Raw genomic sequence first — 19,729 nt, 5'->3', positions numbered from 1 at the left:
TTATACTGAAATGATGTGACTCGCTACAATTTAATATAGGTTGAGGCCAGTTAATGTGCTGTATACATTTGAAGGTGACTGGTTATATCTAAGCTAAATACAAGGTTACAAGGGCAATAGATACTTATCCAACCAAGTGATTTCAGATTTTAATTTCTACAAATTTCTAGAATATTTTTTTCACTTGGAAGATGTAGGGTAGGATGTGTAGACAGTTTTTATATTTTTATTAAAAAACTTACACTTATTTACAGTCTCTAGATTTTTTATATTGTCTTTTTCATAGATATATAATTATAACATTAATAATTATGATTACATAAATGTTTTTTACTAATTTATAGTTATATTATAAAATATAAAGAATATAATTTATAATTAAGACTAGTCAAATCTAGCAGATATTAGACATGCAGAAAATAATTTTGTAAGCTGATTAGACAACATAAAATGCAAGGAAAGTAATATTTATTGTCATACCATATTAAAGTTTTGTTTTGCAGAGTAATAATCTGAAATAAACTCATCAGTGATGGGTCCAATGACAGGAATGTGTCTATAGACCAAATTAACAAAAAACTAGACATGTAATTCGTAAAATAAGTGACTGAATAGATAACCGAACCTTAATAAAAGCCATCTTTTCAAGAGGATGCTTGTTCACAAAGACATCAATATTATCCCAGTACATAAGTTATTAAATGAAAGTAGATTTGAAGTGAATTAAGCAAAACAAAACAAAAAATGTGGATGTCTGGAAACCAAATTTAAAAAAATGAGCAAAAAAGCACACATTTAATTACAAGTTTAGTGAACAACCTAAAATAGGGAAATTATGAAATGTTTCTTTTAACTGCTTATTACATAACAAATCCTTATATTGGTCACTACTCACTTGTTGAAGGCTTGTGGAATTCCTAGGATGGTTTTCATAAGAGTTGGTGAGGAACTTCATTCCATATCCATTGTCCCAGCTGTCAAAATTATGGTCTAAGAGTGTGAAAAAGTATTCAGTTCCCTGTTTTCTTTCCTCTCACAAAAAATGTTTAGTACAGAAATTAGCTATTACCTTTGCTGTTAACTGACATGAAACTAGCATGACAAATAAGAAAAGCTGAACATCTTTTTACTTCCTCAAAATCTCTGGTATGTAATTTTATTCACCATTTCTAACATTTTTTAGAGTCCAAAAAATTCTAAATCTCGTTTTTTGGGGTTAAGGTCGCATTTTTGAAGTCTGTTCAGTGAAGACTGGGCTAATTAAATATCATATCTCATGAAATTGCATACTGGCCACTGCCTGTTGTTCTTCTCAATCAGGTTCTTCTGACAGTATGTTGTGTGACTTAATTACTGCAGCACTTGTGCTGATCTCTTTTGCAGAACTGATAAAGATTGCCTTCATTATTACTCACACTATTCAATCCCTCTTCGGCTGCCCCATGGCTATTTGGCAAAACACACAAGGTAAATGGAACCAATGACCTGGCTTTTACTCTCTTCTTAAGAACGTTTTTTCACTTTGTTGTAATCTTTCAGTAGAAAGGGTCGCTTTTTCTAGGAGATTTGCAGCTCGGGTGCTGGATTCTGGATGAGTTCATAGATGCAAATCCCAGATAGGATGCTGGTGTTGTACCCTTGAGCAAGGTGATTTAGATTGCTCTAATATCCCGCATAAATTGAGACCCTTTAGGTTGTCATTGTAAATGTAGATGTTTTCAATTCCTTTATCTGGATATAAAAGGCTTAAAATTACACCCCCCCCCCCCCCACTCAAAAAGATGTCTTGAGGTCTTTGGACTATGCTTCTCAAAACATTAATTTTCTGTATGACTGTCATAGCATTCCTCTTTGTGGTTCTCCAGCAGTTTTTAAAGATACTGTTTTAGAATATTATGTTTCTTTCTGTTTTTCTGCATCACCCTCCTAAGTCTTCTTATCACACAGCCATTTTTAGACATTGTTAAAAAAGATTGATGCAAATATATTTTCTGCTACATACCCACCCAATTTGAGATAATCAATTTTGTGTTTGCAAATCTTAGCTAACAGTTACATGCAACCACACATGGGGAGAACAAGTGTGAACTGACTCTTTGGACTCATCCACATTAGTTAACACATCACAGGCAATTTAGCCCCATACAAGAGGATCAAAGCTGACTGAAGCAGAGATGTGTCAACAGCATTTGAAGTCAGCAAATGTTGCAGGGGTCACTGGGAACCCAGAGAACACTGTCTGAATAATCCCAACCCCATCTTTAGCTGCACTCCAAGAACTATGTGCCACCCCTTGCGAAATTGTAGTGACACTCAGTACACTCAGTGACATGATGCCTGCTGGAACCTGTGACACCTGAATAATAGTGCTCAAACTGCATTCTAACAAGCAGTGGAATTGCTCGAGGGTGCCCTCTTCTTCTTTGTGAGACTCAAGAGTAGACCCCAGTGCTCAGGGAATATGTTAAGAGTGTGGACTTTACACTGTGGGGATATTAGTAAGGAGAGCGTCGTTTGCCTAAAGTCTACCAACTGCAGAAAACAAGGGCCTTTATCTTTTGCAGTTCCATAAAATCACACAAAATTCTGATTCTGGATGTGAAATGTTTACATTTTTATCTAATCTGGTATCGCCAATCAGTTTGCTGTACAGGACTCTACCTATGAAGTAAATCTAGCAGATTTAAGGTCTGTAAAATGTTCAAATGTTTTCTTTCAATTCATTTTCTTCCAAAAAATATCTAGCATAATAAATTTCAGGCGATGTTGAGTGACCTTAACTCAAAATGTGTATTTATATATATTCAGAAAACAAACTGTGCCATAATAAATTTACAAACATCCTATTTATGCGAGACAACACATACACAGCCGATTATATAAAACATGGTAGTACATGCTAGGTTGGTCTATTGGATATGGTGGAGCCTTAAGCTGAAGGTTGATATTTACATGATGGAATGGGGCAGAAGTGTTTTGGGAAAACATTTTAATACAGCAGGACTATGTATGTCAAACTATAAAGCCAGTAAAAATTATGGGGACTCAAAATTCCAATAAAAAAGGAAAACTACATAATCACTGGGTTATGACCATGCTTATTCTCCTTTTCAAAAGACTAGGATATTGAATACTGTATGTTTGAACTTTTTTGAGTTACAAATCTATTACCGCTGTGTAATGTACACTCCACCATCATACTGCTCATTCTTACCATTTAGATAAGTAAAGAAATGACGGAACCATGTAAACATTACACCGGCACCTAACTGCTCAATAAAGAGCCTTGAAAATTGTGGGAGTGTAACAAAAGAAAGTAATTTTGTGTGCATGTATCCATAAATAGTGTTCACAAGAAAATGTAATTTTTGAAGTCCATTCCAATAAATATTTTTTATAACAGAGTAGATCCACTTGAAAAAGTAGTAACCATGCAAACAAAGGATGGTAGACATAAAAACAGGAAAGCAGGGAAAGATAAGACTAAGTAGTTTGTCTACTTGCAGCTCAAATGGGAGCTCAAACCTGGAGATCAAAGACCTGTTCAAATGAGGACAAAAAAAATCAAGAATGGGGAATAAATCCTGAATATTGATTAGAAGAACAAAATTAAAAGTGTTATCAAGAGATGAAAAAATACTGGTCCTTCAGTTGGAAATTCAAGTAGAACAAGCAGGAGATTGACAGTATGCTGTGTAGCTCCTAACTAACATATTGGAGTTTGTACCAAAAACGTATACAGCAAATCTGACAATGAACAAACAGGAAATACAGTATTTACAAAGGACCTGACTGAACTTGAGGAAGACTAAAGGGTTTTCTTTCCTAAGTGGTGATAGCTTTAAACATAAAAAGACTTAATCTTAATTCCTGAAAGCAAGGAAGAACAATTTGAAATTAAAAATATTATGGAATGACCCCGACATCAGAAAAAGCCGATCCTTATTATGCCTGAAAATCACAATTAATACATGACAAACTCATCAAGACAGGTGACAATATGTAAAGTGTAACTAAACCTGCTATCAAAACTAGATACTTTGGTGAGTATAAGATGGATTAAAATGCAGAATCCTTTGTTGCACTGTACTTTGAAAAGCAAAAAAAAAGCCATGTTATTCAACAGTTAATTGAGATTACTTTTATTTCAGTGAAATGTCCAGGTGTCTTCATAATTATGACTACTAATGTGTATTGGTTGCAAACCAGTTTTAATTGGTCTTTTGTTTTTTTTAAAAGATAATCTTCATATGTTTTGACTTCATAGGCTGAAATCCTTAGTCAGTTGACTACCATATGGTATCCTTGGGGAAAAGGTGTTAAACCCTTACAAGACTTAAAAAGCCTGTGATCATATTCAAGATGAGAACAATAGTATGCTGGGGTGATTAACAATCAGTGAATAGAGTAATGGTGAGTTTTAATAGGTTGGAGTGCCTGTTTTCATCAAACTTTCTTAAATGTTCTTTTGAGGAAGACTTGGTTATCTAAAAATACTTTAAAATGCTTCAAAACCTTCTTGACTGTGATAAGGAGCACACACTGTGATTGATGCATTAGTTATACTACTGCTGCAATTTCAAAAGAATCATCCCCAAACCATGAACAATAGCTGGTCTACAAAAGAACAGCCACAACAAAATGTATTAATTCTATATAAAAAACTAAGGTTATTACAACAGGTTAAAAACTTTGTTCTAGAAAATTAAAAGATCCTATGATCATGACACTATGACATCTAAGTAATTTCCCTAATGACACCAACTTTAAAGTTAAATTTAATTTAGGAAAATATGCACCTCTTGAAGATTTTACTCAAAAGCAATTAAGTAGTTAATTGGTACATTAAGGTCATTTTTTCCTTTGGGAAAAACAAAACCTTAATTACATTCAGTACAGACCTTACATTTAAGACTACAAGGAATTATTTAAATTTCAAAACACCCAAATTCCCATATTAATCACTGATCAACGTGAATCACAATAAATTCTTTGCTATTTGAAGCTCATGAATGGCATTTCTTTTAGCTTTGAAATTCATGCAGTTTCACAAGAGTAAATGACAGAACATGTTTTGTAGAAAGCACTTTTAAATCATCACCCCTTAATGCTAAATTTCTAAACACCTAAGAAGTATGTTTATCAACCAACTCTCAAATGTACAGTGTAGTGCATTAGTCCAATGCTGATCCAAAAAGAAATAAAAAAATATGGACACTGTAATAACTTCATATTTAGGATGCATTTTACTAAGGAAGGAGTCTATAATTTTAATTTTATTTTGTGATCATTTCTATAATATAAACCACTCTAAATAATGACAAGCTAGCATCTATAATATAAAATGAATGAGAAGCAGATCGAGATAGATCAATCTCTAAACAATGAATTCATCATTTCATTCTTTTACTTATAAATTTTTTTGTTCTGACAGTAAAACCATGTAATTAACTGAGATGTTCATATACATATAACAGCACAGTTTGGTAAAACCGCAACATAACAGTGATATGATCTATTAGAATATCGTGCTGTAAAACGTTGGCAAAACTGTATACAAATGTTTTTTTTAAAAGAACATTTTCCCATTAAACCACACCAAGTACCAGCAGGTGCATTAAGCCACTGAGAAGAAAGCTCTGTTGCTATTACAGCTAATCTGTTTTATCAATGTTACTGTACACTTAGAAATATAGCTGCTTCCCATTTTCTCCCGTAATGCATCATCAACAATCTGGAACATTTCCTTAACACTTTTATCCATTTCATGCCATGATAGAATCCACTGTGGAAAGGGACAGAAATTCACAAATTTAAGTGTATATTGACAATGTAACACTGATTTGAAGTAAAATACTACCACATTAACATGGCACTGTAAAGTTTTGTACCTTTCAGGAATATAGGACAAATTATTTTTTGCTGTATACTTAGCCAAGGCTGAAAGACATCTTTACAGTATTTATTTTAAAAGTGCACTCAATGCTCCATCTTTGTCCAAGGACCAAAAATTGACCAGTGCTAAGGACATTCTGGAAGACTTCCAAAATGCAAACCATCATGCCTGCATGTCATGAAACTGGGGTGTATCTCGATTAAAATTTGAACTTGTACATCTTGGTGTAAGTTTTACATCTGTTCCAGACCACTAAGAAACTTAAGAGGGGCTTGTGGGGGGTGGTGGTGGGGAAGGGTGTGAGAATGAGGTTTAGTGGGATTCTCCGTTTACTGATGATCCTTCTCCCCGAGGTGAGGACGACCTGGAGATTCCTCTTTCAGTGTTATCAGAACTGGACCCACTTTGACTGTGCTGGTCAGCAGATGTAGCGCTGGAAGTTGGTGTGGACTTTGTTTTCTCCTTAAAGTCTGTAATAATAACAGTCAGATCTCCTACTGTGACTTCCAAGTGCTGTGCACTGCTTCTGTCCACGTTTTTTAATCTTGGCCTGCAGTTGCAAAGCAGAAAAAAACAGTCAAAAATTAGTATTCCGACATCTGTCATGGAGAAAGAAAAAATGCAGAGGCTGAAAATTAAATATTTAGTTATCACTGATAGCTCCAGTGGCAAACCTTTCAAAATTAAAGCAAAAGTATGAAACAAGCGTTAACCTAGCAGTCACCAGGTCCCAATGGCTGCGGTAAAACGACTGAACATCACAGGGTAGAATATAGTTAGTTATGGGTCCCCGTGCTTGATGAGCAACAGCATTTCCTGTGGGTTGTAATAAACCTACACAAGGCAGTGCACAAGGGGAGGTTCTATCTTTCCAAAAACCAAACTTGACAGTCACAAATACACTTTATAGCATTGACTGACATTGTGGAAGATGCATGGTGCCTTTGATTCCTTCAGGTTAGCTTGAAAAAAAAACTTTAACAAAAACATTTAAACAGAAATTTTGATTCAATTGGCAAAGAAAAACCATAACTTCATAATGAATAAAATTATTTTAAATGCAGGCATCTCTGCTTTAATGCGATAGGCGCCTTCCTGTAAAACCTCTCGTTATGCAAAACCGCACAATAAAAATTACAGGGTTTATGGGAAAAATGGGGTTAGGGGCAGACCATTCAAAACCTAACCAAATGCCTAACCAAAGCTTTACCAAATTTATTAGTTATCCTAAATAAAATGTCTACACAGTTTAAACACCTCAAATTCATAGTGTAGCATTTTTATGGAACGGTTCATGTGGGCAACAACAAGACACTTAGAAAGCACACACACTCTTTATTACAGGCCTCCATCAGCCTGTTACCTGTTACCTGAGACCATAAACCCCTTGAACAAAACTTAAACACACAAGGGCAGCAAAGGGAACACGTACACAAGTTAGGGTGGATACAGGTCTTGAGAAGAAAACAGGGGTAAACATCAACCAACCAAGTACAATTTCCTAAAAAAACACTACATAGCTAAGGTTAGCTAGGGGTCAGCCTGCGGGCCCTAAGACCATCTCCTGACAGTGGTTCCCAGCCTGCACCGATGCGCATACTAATTATCCGGGTGTTCTTCCACCAAGACACCAGGCGAGGGTGCTACAATAATAAATACTATAATAAAGTTAGGATTTTACCTTGAAAAAAAGTGAAGTTTACCACCTCAAATTAGGAAATCTGGCCAGCACGCCGGGGTTACACCCCTACTCTTTTCAAGAAACGCCCTGGGATTTTTAATCCACAGAGAGTCAGGACCTCGGTTTTACGTCTCACCTGAAAGACGGCGCCTGTTTACAGTATAGTGTCCCTGTCACTATACTGGGGCATTAGGACCCACATGGACCACAGGGTGAGCGCCCCCTGCTGCCCCCTGCTGCCCCCACTAACACCTCTTCCAGCAGCAACCTTATTTTTTTCCCAGGAGGTCTCTCATCCAGGTACTGACCAGGCTCACACCTGCTTAGCTACAGTGGGTTGCCAGTTGGGAGTTGCAGAGTGATCTGGCAGTACATTGATAGAAATAACATGCTGAGACAGAAAAACATGATTTATGTATTTTATTATTCATATTATATTTTTAAAATGGCTTTGAAAATTCAGACAGGGAGGCTCATAAAGTGTTGGGCACAGCATTCCACAGTATATGGAAATTTCTGTGGAAAGCTCTATTATTCAGTGTATGTAGTCTTGTCCTGGGGACACTTGGTAAGACAGAATTTAAAGAGCAGAACTACTAAGATGGAGCATTGCACCTCGGCAGGTTTATTAGGGTTATAATGTTTTTTTTTAAATAAGTGGGTCCTGAAATTGCTTATAATTAAAAACTCAGCTGCTAGAACACGCAGAAGTATTTTGATAGTTGACAGTGTTCTTAAAAGCACCAATAAACAGTACATTATAGTAGTAAACATCTACAAAACAAAATTGTAGGAACAGGTTCTCAGGAAGTGCTTGAGACAGAAAAGGTCAATGTTACGGAGATGATATGAGGATATCATCATCTTGACAAGATATATCTGACATAAATCCGAAATGATAAAGAGGTTTGATGAGCTTACCAAACTGTCAAAGACCATGCCAAAGGTATCCAAACTGCATTGGTTGTGTGGATTCTAAGACCTCAACTAAGATCTGAAAACAATCGGTCATGCGCATTTCCTTGTGGCTGTCATATGCAAGGTTTTTGTTTTGTTTGGCAAGTAATGAAACTTCTACCTCATTGTTCCATACTAATATATATATATATTCTGCCACAAGTATTCCTTCTTCTGCTGTACTGGAGAATATTTATTCCCCAGAGGTCCTTATATCTTCCTTCGGATGGTTAAACTACTTTTCCTTCTTACCAGTCTATAACCTTCCCAGGGATTTCACTACTCCTTCCCAAAATACACCAAAGACAGGGCCAGTGACTACTTCTTTACACAGCTATTAAGTATAGTTATTTCTTCCTTGAGTGCATAACAACAATGTAAAGGGTTCTTTTCCTACATTTCTTTACCTTTGGATATTACCTATTATTTATTCAAGTACTACAAATCAAATCTTCCTACCCAAGACCCTATCTAAAAGTTTTGTAGTTATATTATGTATTTATGGGCTATATAATAAAATAAGCTGAAAAACATCCAGTGTGATATATTAAGATACTAATATTTTGAAACACAATTACTACAATTTGTTTCATGATTATTAATACTGGCATGAAGAACTTTATTCTCAAAAATAGACAGTAGCTGTTTTCAAGAGGGCCTTAGTTTTTTTTCTAAACATTTATACAAAACAAATTATTTGATTTAGTTTTTAAAAGGCATAAAACCTTTTAAAAAGTGAGTTTTTACAATTTATTAAGTACAATTATGGTCATCACATTACAAAAAAAAGATATTGGTGTGCTGGAATCAGGCCAAAGGAAAGCAACTCGATATATTCGCGGGCATAAAGGATTGTCCTCACTGACAAGCGAAAACAACTTCCGGTTCAGGAATTTCAATTTAATGAACTTTAAACCACAGAGTGCCTTTCATTGCAGAAGGTGAGATTCAAACTTAAATGCCATCCTTTATAGGAGCAGCACTCTGTGCCTGACACATTAAGATAATACAGGATGGACACTTGCTTATCGATGTCAGCAGCCATCTATCCCAAGATGGGTAGTTTTCATTTTCTATTGTAACTCTGTACAACGAAGATGGTACCATGGAATTTCCTGGCCAATTATTGGACTATGAAACCCTCTAACATTTGTAAACCATCTTTTGTCAAATTAAAGCAATCCCAGAGTCCATGACTGCTGACCTCACTCACATTATGTGGGTTTTGATCACTTGCACAAGGTAGGGGGAACCAGAACAAAATTATTCCTCCTTAAATAGAGTCCCAGAATAAACATTTCTTTCAAATCTGATCATATCTGTCCATCACAACTCCTGTACTTCAACCTTACCTCATTTTCTTGTGACCGTTTTTTTTGAGTGTTGTTTCCTTTTCATTTTTTTCTTTTTCTGCTTTGTCTTTTTTCTCTTTCTTTGGTTGTGTTGGGGAAGCAAACTGCTGAGTTACTTGTTGTGCAACCAGCTGGGAAACTGGCCGCGGTTTCCTGTAATAGCAAAAGGGTACAAAAGCGTTATAGAGGATAACCGTACAAAAACCAAAAAAGCACACCATTAAAGGACACTATATTTTGTAATATTTACAAAATAATCACAAACCAAACAGTGAACAATTACAACCTGCATTAAGGTGTGTGCATGAAAAATTGTGATCTTATTTATTTAAAACAGGCATTAATTTCAGATGTCTTTAGAACAGAGCCAATGACATAGAAATTTTAACAACTTAGCACTTAAAACTGTTTATTCATTACACTGTTTCACTACTTCAAAAGGCTTGCTTAGCGCATACATGTATTAAATAGAATTTATCTAATGGCAGCAATAAAACATTTATGTTTGAGACCTTACACACAGAAATATAGACTGTTCATTTTGGGGAATTAATAAAGCTTTAAACAAGAAAAATAGAGCATTTAAAGTATAGTTTGAGAATCCTTAATGTCATTTGATATTAAGATGCATCACGTAAGCACTCTGTCCACCTTTTGAAGAGAATATGCAATACAACAAGCTTGAAAATAGTTATTAGGGTATCTACACATTGAAGTGTTCTATTTTCAGATATTTGTTGTTGGGAGTTTCAGGATGCATATTATAACTATGCAGGTAACTGAAGAGTGGACAATGACTTGGAATGGCAATTATTAATTTACTAAAGATTAATCTAATTTAAATATTAGGCCATGCTATTTGTTCTTGTATTAGCAAGTAATGGACATCCTTTATATTGTAAGTCATTGGATCAGGCATTTAGTAAAAAAATGGCATCTACTAAGCAAGTAAACAATTCTGCATGAATTATACTCTACATTTTTCCATTTAAAATCTATACTCAAGAGCCTGCTTCCCATGACAAAACACTGACAACTCTCTAAAGAACATACCACCATTGGTAGATATATAAACAGCATTAGCCACTGAGTCTGTGATAAAAAAATTGGAACAATAAAACATTATTCACATGAAATAGAAATACCAACCCCAAACGTATAATCCAATAACAAAACACTAATCTTCCCTTTCATTTAAAAAATTTAAATTACTTTATGTTGCTTCGGATTCAATTTTTGCATAAATATATTTAGGCACAAATTCATTACAGTTCTTGATAGCACAAGTTATTACTTTTTAAGGTAGGCAACCTTTTCATGATGTTAAGTTTAAGTTCTATATTAATATGAGATTTTCATCTGACCTGACTGATTTTTATACCAGTCCAAATTAAGATGTCACTTCAAATTCAACAGACAGTGTAATAATTTTCCCTCATGTGCAAAAATTATCACAGGAAGCAAGGACCTTAAGAGTGAGAGATATCTTTACAGATTCAGCCCTTCAACTGCTCCACATTGTGCAAGTGAAAGATATACCCAGAAACATGCATATTAAAATGTACAGCCTATGTTTTTCAATTAAAGATTATTGCTCAATCATCTTTAATTAATTGCTCAATTTATATGTATACATATTGCAGTTTCACAGAAAGCTTCCACCAAAGTACAGATGACAAAAAAAAGACAATCAAAAGTAAAATCAAAGACTGCATTTTTCTGGAATACTGAAAATGTATAATATTGAGGGTGATATGAATGCAGAAAGATTTTATACATAAAAAGCTAAAGCACCACAAATATTTCACATCTTCAAAATTCAACACAAAAGCAATATATCAACTGAAAGACTTACAAGCTCATCAGTTTCTGCAGGTTAAAATATAATTTTAAATATATTTTGCATAGACAGTATCGCAAAACTGTAAATAATTAAACTAAACACTAAAACAAAACTGAAAATTAAGAACATTTTCAAGACCTCGACATGCATCTTTTCAAGAGCTCAGTAACCTGCATCTACAAGCACATAAAAATGAAAGGCATACATAGGGATGTTATGAGTTTATACCCAGGTCAAAAAGAATCTCATGCAAAGTGGAGCCTTAAAAAGGTAAAATAATTCATTTAGTGTAGGTGCATAACACAAGGTTACTGTAAGTCACTGTTATTGGTCTATTTCTGCACTCAACGTCTACTCAATCTCATAGCAAACATCACTATCCTGTATCATTAAAGTGAAGAGGCTGAGAAGCACATCACAAAATAAAATGTAGGTAACCATGTTATGATTTATAGTTTACCATCCAACAGTATTATCTTTCTATTTTCTGGCCTTGACTCATAAAGAAGCCCAAAAAACAATAGATCTTGACGATAGCTCCAGTATTCTCAGAAGCTTGGAATTCGTCCAGTGGATGTCTGGCAAAAATGTAACTTTATAAAAATTCATTAGTGTAAACTGCGCTACTAAAAGACCCATCTGTTCTCCTGCCATAGTATGAACATGTAGCAGAAATCGCCCCTGGAAGTGATCTTTCAATCCAATCACTCCCTTTTTGTACACACTGCCCTGTTTTCCAGCTGACATTAAACAGATGAGCCCTACAGGCCTCTGACACAGACTGCACCAAAAGCTGTACATTTCAACTAATGTGGACTGAAAACACAGAAAAAAAAATAATAGGCCAAATGCAGAGAAATATAATAAAAGACCTAGAAGAGCAAATGGCAGACAAACAGAAAATGCTTCAGTGCTGATCTCTTGTTAGTAGTCAATGACTGCTTTCTCAGATAGTGCTGTGAGATGAACTCCCACATTAGGAAAGGTGTGATTTTTTAATATTTATTACCATCATAAGCTAATATCAGTCTTTGAATGGATCCTGTAATAAAGAAAAATGAAAAATAGAAGCTGAAAATGGATATAGAACAAAACTCAAATTTAATCAATTTTAAGCACTGAAAAATACTGTAATGCAGAATGCTTCTGCATAAATAAGGCCAGCTAATAGGAATGCCAAACACAAATGACAAATCTTTTATTCTAACTAATGGCCAAAAAACATTTTCATCAAAGTATTTATCTTTATATTTCACTCTTTAGTGAACCTTTATCACTGTATAACACAAAACGGTGAGGAAAGGTGATCTAAATGGGTTGTTTTGTTCTGCATTATTCTTGTTCTTCTATTCATTCATGAATTCACTTGGTCTTTGCTTATCTCAGCTACTGTACAAGCAGCTTCAATAGACTTGCTGGTTTCCTTACAATTTTTACATTATATTTTACTCATTGAGCAATATAACATTTAAAAAACATTATAGACTGAGAAATGAGATCCTAAAATGCCTCATCCCCATTATTTTTATTTTGGCAATGATTTGGACATTTTCAGATATTCAACACAATTACTCAAATTCAACTTATCAAATCTTTTACCACAGAGCAGTTTACTTCATATGATTCTCATATTCCAATACTGAGGTGATATGCACACATATGCTAGCTAAATGTCTGACTGAGACAGGAGTCAAATGATAACCTAAATATCACCCTTCCCTTAACAGAAAGTGGGACTATAAATGTATTGTTTTCTAGGTTGTGGGGTATCAATTAAAAAAATATATTATATAAAGAGGCAAGGTACACACAGTACACATTACTTTTTATCTGAAAAAGAGGTGGAAACAGGCTTAATTTCAACAGTAATCATTCAATCAATTAAGCTGCCACATTAGAAAAAACACAATTTCATGGAAACTGTACATCCATCAAAGGAATAACCGCAATCTAATGAATACCTTAAGAAAGATAAAAATAGATGACCCATATATATCAAAAATAAAAAGTTGCATTTATATAGCCCTTTTCATCTCAAAGGAACCCAAAGAGCTTGGAATGTACCCACTTCAACAACCACATAAATGCAGCACCTTACTTTTACCACCAGAGTGACTTGAGGTGGCCATTATGTGCCAGCAGTGAGAAATTACTAGTAGAACTGACAGGCAGAACAAATTCTGGTGTCCAAAGTGGAAATATAGAAATAAACCAGGATACCTGGGTTTAAGATCTCAGCACCTCATGTATCACATTGTCTCAAGTTACCATACTGGGGTATTGGTTTGGAAATACTGGTCAAGAAGGAAGAGTGCCACTTATTACTCCTCCAACACCACTTACAGCAACAACATGGCTTTCCTTTGAGTTCTCCTATTCCAGTAATGACCGAAGTGACCTCATATAGAAATACATGGATGATTGTTTATTATTTTGTACAACCTGCAGTTTATCTTTGGGCCATGACTGAAAGGAAATAAACAGCATCTGACATCTAGAACACATAAAAATGATATGGAATGGAGAATCTGCTAAATTGATTAGAAAGCCTATAATAAATCATCCTCATATGTAATATACCATCCAATAATACAATCACAAATTTAATACATGCCAGACACAGGCCAGAGCTGTATGTCTGGTCACAACAAATTGTAAAATCTTTCCACTGGATTTCAGAAAAATTGAATAATAAACCATGTTTTATTCAACTTTTTCATCCATCAGTATTTGTGTTCATTGGATGCAGAAATCCTCCTGTTACATTCTATCAGGGTGTGATGCTTTTTGTAAATCAGAAATGTAAGAATACAAGTAAATACAAAAGAATGATACAAAAGAATACAAATTAAACTAGAGTGCAATTTATTTGAAAGTACTTTGGATAAACGCAGAACTATTTCACAATTTAACAAGGAAGGCAGAAAGACATTTGTCTGTTACAAGCTCTATTGGTGCTGAAAGAAGTGTTTTTCTTTCAGCCTGAAATAACAGTCTACCTGGCATACTTTTTGGATGAAACAATAAACCTATACAATACTGTTTTAATGTGGATATTCACAAGAATGTAAAGGTTAAATAAACGCCTGTAGCTATTTACATCGCTTTTAATCCACTTGATAATTACATACTTTGAAGCAATGGAAAGGGGCTAATTCAACTGCAGAACAGAATGATCTTTTAATGAGTACACATTACATGGCTTGATACAAGGCTAGTACAACTTCTTGACGCTGGCAGACTGAATTACATGCTAAAATAAATTGGGAAAAACACAACATTTTAATTATATGATGCTTTTTTTATGGTGAACACCTGCTTATCTTCAGCAGAGCAGTAACTGTCTCTAGACAGCAAGGTCTAGCTCTTGGGAGTTTATAATGTGCTCTAACCTCAAGAGTCCGAGGCATGGTCTAGAGGTGTGATAATGCACATTAGAAAATGTATTACAATGCATAGTGGAGAGTAGCTGACATTGTGATTTGGGGTATATTATGTGTCAAAGTTCCTGCAGACCAAATGGGAGAAGATATGATTATGGTAGAGTTCACAAACATTGTGGGTCATATAAGAAGTAAAGATGATGTACATAAGACATATGGAGGTAGTATAAATATTGTTACAGCTAGATGGGAGTGGTCAACACCTAGCTAGTATCAACACCTGCAGTTCTCAAAAGCTTCAAAGCAAGAAAAGAACTGAGGTATTGGCTGAGTTGTAGGGAGTCTGAGACATAACACAATAATAAACTTGCAATGGACATAGGGAAACTTGAATTATTGTTCTTTTCAACAAAGCTGTGCCATAGAACAAAGAGTTCACATGCCTCTAATTATAACTACCGCTCGGGTAGAAATCCTTGCAAGTTGAAGGTTATGATTATTTCTTTTAGCTACTAAGCTGCTCGGTCAATTCCTATTATTCACCATTTTCGTAGCCCCCCCATTTGTAACAATATAAACAGAATGTTCACTTTTCTCTGTGTAAACAGAATGATTACTGTAATGACTCATTAAGTTGAGCACTTAAAATGTAATTTAACCTTGTCTGAAACATTTTACAAGCACTAAGAATTTGAAAATTAACAATGAATGAGAAAGAGCTTATGTGTCTGAGAGAGAGATAAAAAGATTTTGTGTTTGAGCAACCATTCACAACACTGAGAGACAAAGCTGTGGGGGATGCTGTACACGCACAAGATGGCATAGTGTATTGCGTATATGCAGCAGACTCAAAGACGAAAGCTACACAGCCTGCTCTTCTCACTGTTCTTTTTTTAACTTGTTGGGGCACTGTGCTCAGACAAGTAAAGTTGGGGCATATAATAGACATATAAAATTACATAAACAGCTCAAGCACACATGCAGTTATAGAATAACAGTAATATACTGTATAGCAATAACGATTTTCATATAATACTCTGGACCCAGTTGTAGCTTCTGTCCCTTGGAAGTAGGGGAATTTTTATGTCTGTGGTAACAAAAAGTCAATTGCATAAAAGTAAGACATTAGACATAAGACATTAAATGGGAACCCCTGTATATAAATTACCCCTTCGTAAAAAATATTTATCTTTGAAATTATGTACTACAACAGATTAAACACAACTCATTACAATAATGTAACTCAGCTTCTTTAGGAGCTTTTTAGGCATAACTCCTATTTGATCATTTACAGCACATTCCTGAAAATCTTCGGAATACACCAGTCACACACACTATCTGATTGTTTAGAACGTCTAATAAAATAAATACATTACAGTTAATCAAATCAGAATTTTCATTTATGATCATTTTTATTTCAGATAAACTGTAAAATATAACACTCAATATGAACACAGAATACCTAACAGCCCTTATAGAATGTTCAGTAATGATAAACATCAGCAATGTTTTTTTCCATACTGTTACTCCTCCTTCTGAACAACTACTGTACCTTGAGTTTTAAAAAGAAAACATTCATTTACTTTGAAATCTGTGTTATATTGTGTTAAACCATAAAACAATAAAAAGAACACTTTGTGCTTATTGAGAGCAAATGCACTTTAAAGCAATGGAAATTAGGAGTGTGTGGGTGAGGTTGTCAGCTGTGTCTGAAATCAGGCTCCCATGTGGATTTGCAAAACAAATTAATGTTACACAAAAGTGAATATGATGCTTATTTTTGATTTACAAACTTATCTATGCATCCTCTCTAGGATTCCCAACTGTTGATTGTGAGGAAAACATACAAAAGCAGGCTGTAATGCCTAACAATATGTTGTTTATTCTTTATAAAACACAGGCACTTTGAGCCGATCATAACACATTACTGGACATTTCGTAACTGCGCTAAATTAGTTCATACAGTGCTAGGGAAGTACAGCAGCAATATCCTTTAGCTGAAATGGCTGAAATGTTGAAAAAATGCTGTCCTTTATAATTAACAATGAAAATATGCTTCTTTCTTTGTGAAAAACATGTTTTCAACAGTGATTAAAGCGCCTCAACAAGCCTGATGGTTTTCAGTGGCTGCTTCAAAAAGACTGCATCCTAGAATGAGATAAGCACAAGGGATGAGACAAGGTTGCTACACTGGGATCTATAGTCTCATGGGGAGCAGGAAAAATAACAACAGTTCACAATCAACAAGGTAAGACCAGCTCTCAGATGTTGTATTGAGTTAGTGCTTTGAAGACCAATGTTCAAAATGTAAAATGTTCAAACAACCACACAAAATTATTTGACTAATCCTAATGGAAATAGCCCCAAATCAATGTAAATATACTGACATTAATACTGTATATGCCCTGCATTACAATCAATACTGGATTTGTGCAATTGATTTTATAAAACAAAATCTTAAGCCTAATGGATTCTCACATAATGAAATTACAAGTTCTGAAAGGCTAGAAGATAATGTGCAAATTTTCATCACACCCCGAAGGAAACAATACAGGGCTGACACTACCCCCCCCCCACCATGTATTCTATTCTGTACTTACTGTCAAACCCTTTTATCAACCAACACCAAGACACATTATCCACTTTACTAAACCACATATTTAGATGTAATTTACATATTAAATTTTGAACTATTAAATGATCAATGTCCAATTTAATTGCAACACTACAAAAATTAATATCAAAAGGACGGGCATACTCGACTGATAATTACTAATAAAACTTATATTATTGTGGTACTGATTTTCCCATTTTTGGGGTGTAATGGACGTTTGCCCATTTTAAAAAGCAAAATTCTCAAAAAAATTGCAAAATATGATTTTTTATATAGTGCAGGAAAACGGTATTTGCCCCCTGTGTCGTTTTCTGCATTACTGCATATTTTCAGTGAATATTACCAGATCTTCAACCAAGAGCTGATATTAGATAAAACAGACCCCGAGTTAATAAATAACACAAAACATTGATAATTAATTTATTTAAGAAAGTTATGCAACCCCTGCCCTGTGTGAAAAGGTAATTGGCCCCCTTAAATGTAATAACTGGTTACACTACGTTTAGTAGCAATAATTGCTTATTCATCAATAATTGATTATCGATTAAAAATGGCTTTGTAACCCCAGACTGATAGACATCAACATGACAGGTTTTAAGGCATTTCTTTTTTTTTTTACTGTGGCATGATGTGCCTCAAGAACCTGTTTGATGACAACTTCAGTCAGATATCAAGGGACAACGTTAATCAGACTTATATTGGGCATGGCTGGTTTAAATCAGGCCTGATTGTTAACCAAAATATTCAAAAAGCTGACTCTCATCGTTCCTTTAATTGGGTTGAGTTCAACGGGGGGAGCAATAACTTTTTTAGTTTTTCAAGATTGCATGTTTGATTACCTTGCACACCAAACAAATGAAAGACGCACCATACTTTGGTGTCATTTTTCCTCTCCAACTTTTCTCCATGTACTAGAATAATTCATGAAAAGATCTGACCACTGTGAAAAATGTGAAACTATGCAGAAAACCAAAATACTTTTGCATAGCACTTGCTTACCCTAAGCTTGGCACAAATTGTGATTTTAGCTGTACTATTAAGTATATTAAAAAGCCCGCAAATTTCTATGAAAGATTTTCACTCAAATGTGACAGGACAACACAGGGGTGCCTTCTTTGAGTAATGAAGATTTCCTGACCCTTGTTGGCATGATGAAAGCAGTACATCTGTGAGAGAAGTTCCTTAAAGAATTAAATACTCTGCTTTAATAATAAACAAGGTTGTCTAGAGACACCAAGGAGCAGGCTACACACAGGTAGGCAACAGTTGACTACTGCTGAACAGGACTGTCGCACTTGAGTGTCAACAGCACAAGAAAAAAAGCTGTGTTGGGACTGTTGGGATGATGACTGCTTCATTGTCAAAGCCAATGGTTCAGATGGCAGACGTGTAACAACATGGGCTGGTACCTTATTTAACAAAAGATTGCCCTCTAAGGCAACCATGGTAAAACAGTTGTTAGGTACTATAGGCAACTGGCATGGTTCTTCTGTTCCTGCAAAGTCTTTTGACAGATGTTTTTTTTCGGAACATAATCATCAAAGCCTAGTCAGCCCAAACTAGATTCTGTTAACAATTAGGTACACACACCTAATAATTACATGATGAGATACTAAATTTGTCACACTACATATAGGAATTACAGTTCAGATAAATTCACAGGTTTCAAATACAGTCCAACAACAATTAATCAAAAAAGTGCCTTCCATCTCATTAAAAAGATATTACTGTAGAGTACATCTTACTACAAAGTAAAATCTGAGCTGTTGCATAGTAGCCTATACTAGGCAAGACTCAAAACTACACCTGCACAGATCCTGACTACAAGCAGCATACAGATATAGTGCTTTAGCACTTAAGGACAACTAAATTTCACCAGCTAAACCATCTGCAGATTCAACACTAAAAACTGAAACAGCTGTAGTGCTACTTTGGAGCTATACCACAGCTTTACTGAATTTCCCTCCATGCTATTGCACTTCAGATGACCAAATTACAATATT

General features: G+C 34.9%; 2 protein-coding genes across 2 annotated transcripts in view; both read right to left on the bottom strand.

Moving 5' to 3' along the window:
• The window catches only part of LOC148829509 (glucoside xylosyltransferase 1-like), a 37,106-nt gene extending 36,039 nt beyond the window's left edge, over window positions 1-1,067 (bottom strand). The window contains exon 1 of the mRNA XM_088924359.1: window positions 896-1,067. Within this exon, the coding sequence (XP_088780485.1) occupies window positions 896-933 (38 nt within the window). The 5' untranslated portion in view covers window positions 934-1,067. The remainder of the gene's footprint in view (window positions 1-895) is intronic.
• A 4,193-nt stretch (window positions 1,068-5,260) lies between these two features.
• yaf2 (YY1 associated factor 2) overlaps window positions 5,261-19,729 on the bottom strand; it is a 33,069-nt gene continuing 18,600 nt past the window's right edge. The window contains exons 3-4 of the mRNA XM_088923809.1: window positions 9,887-10,039; window positions 5,261-6,446 (exon numbers count right to left, since the gene is read on the bottom strand). Of these exons, the coding sequence (XP_088779935.1) occupies window positions 6,209-6,446; window positions 9,887-10,039 (391 nt within the window). The 3' untranslated portion in view covers window positions 5,261-6,208. The remainder of the gene's footprint in view (window positions 6,447-9,886; window positions 10,040-19,729) is intronic.

Source organism: Atractosteus spatula, chromosome 8, assembly GCF_055471065.1.
Source record: "Atractosteus spatula isolate fAtrSpa1 chromosome 8, fAtrSpa1.hap1, whole genome shotgun sequence".
NCBI classification, from domain to species: domain Eukaryota; kingdom Metazoa; phylum Chordata; class Actinopteri; order Semionotiformes; family Lepisosteidae; genus Atractosteus; species Atractosteus spatula.
The sequence above is the reverse complement of the archived record's forward strand: the minus strand, read 5'-3'. Positions and strand labels throughout refer to the sequence as shown.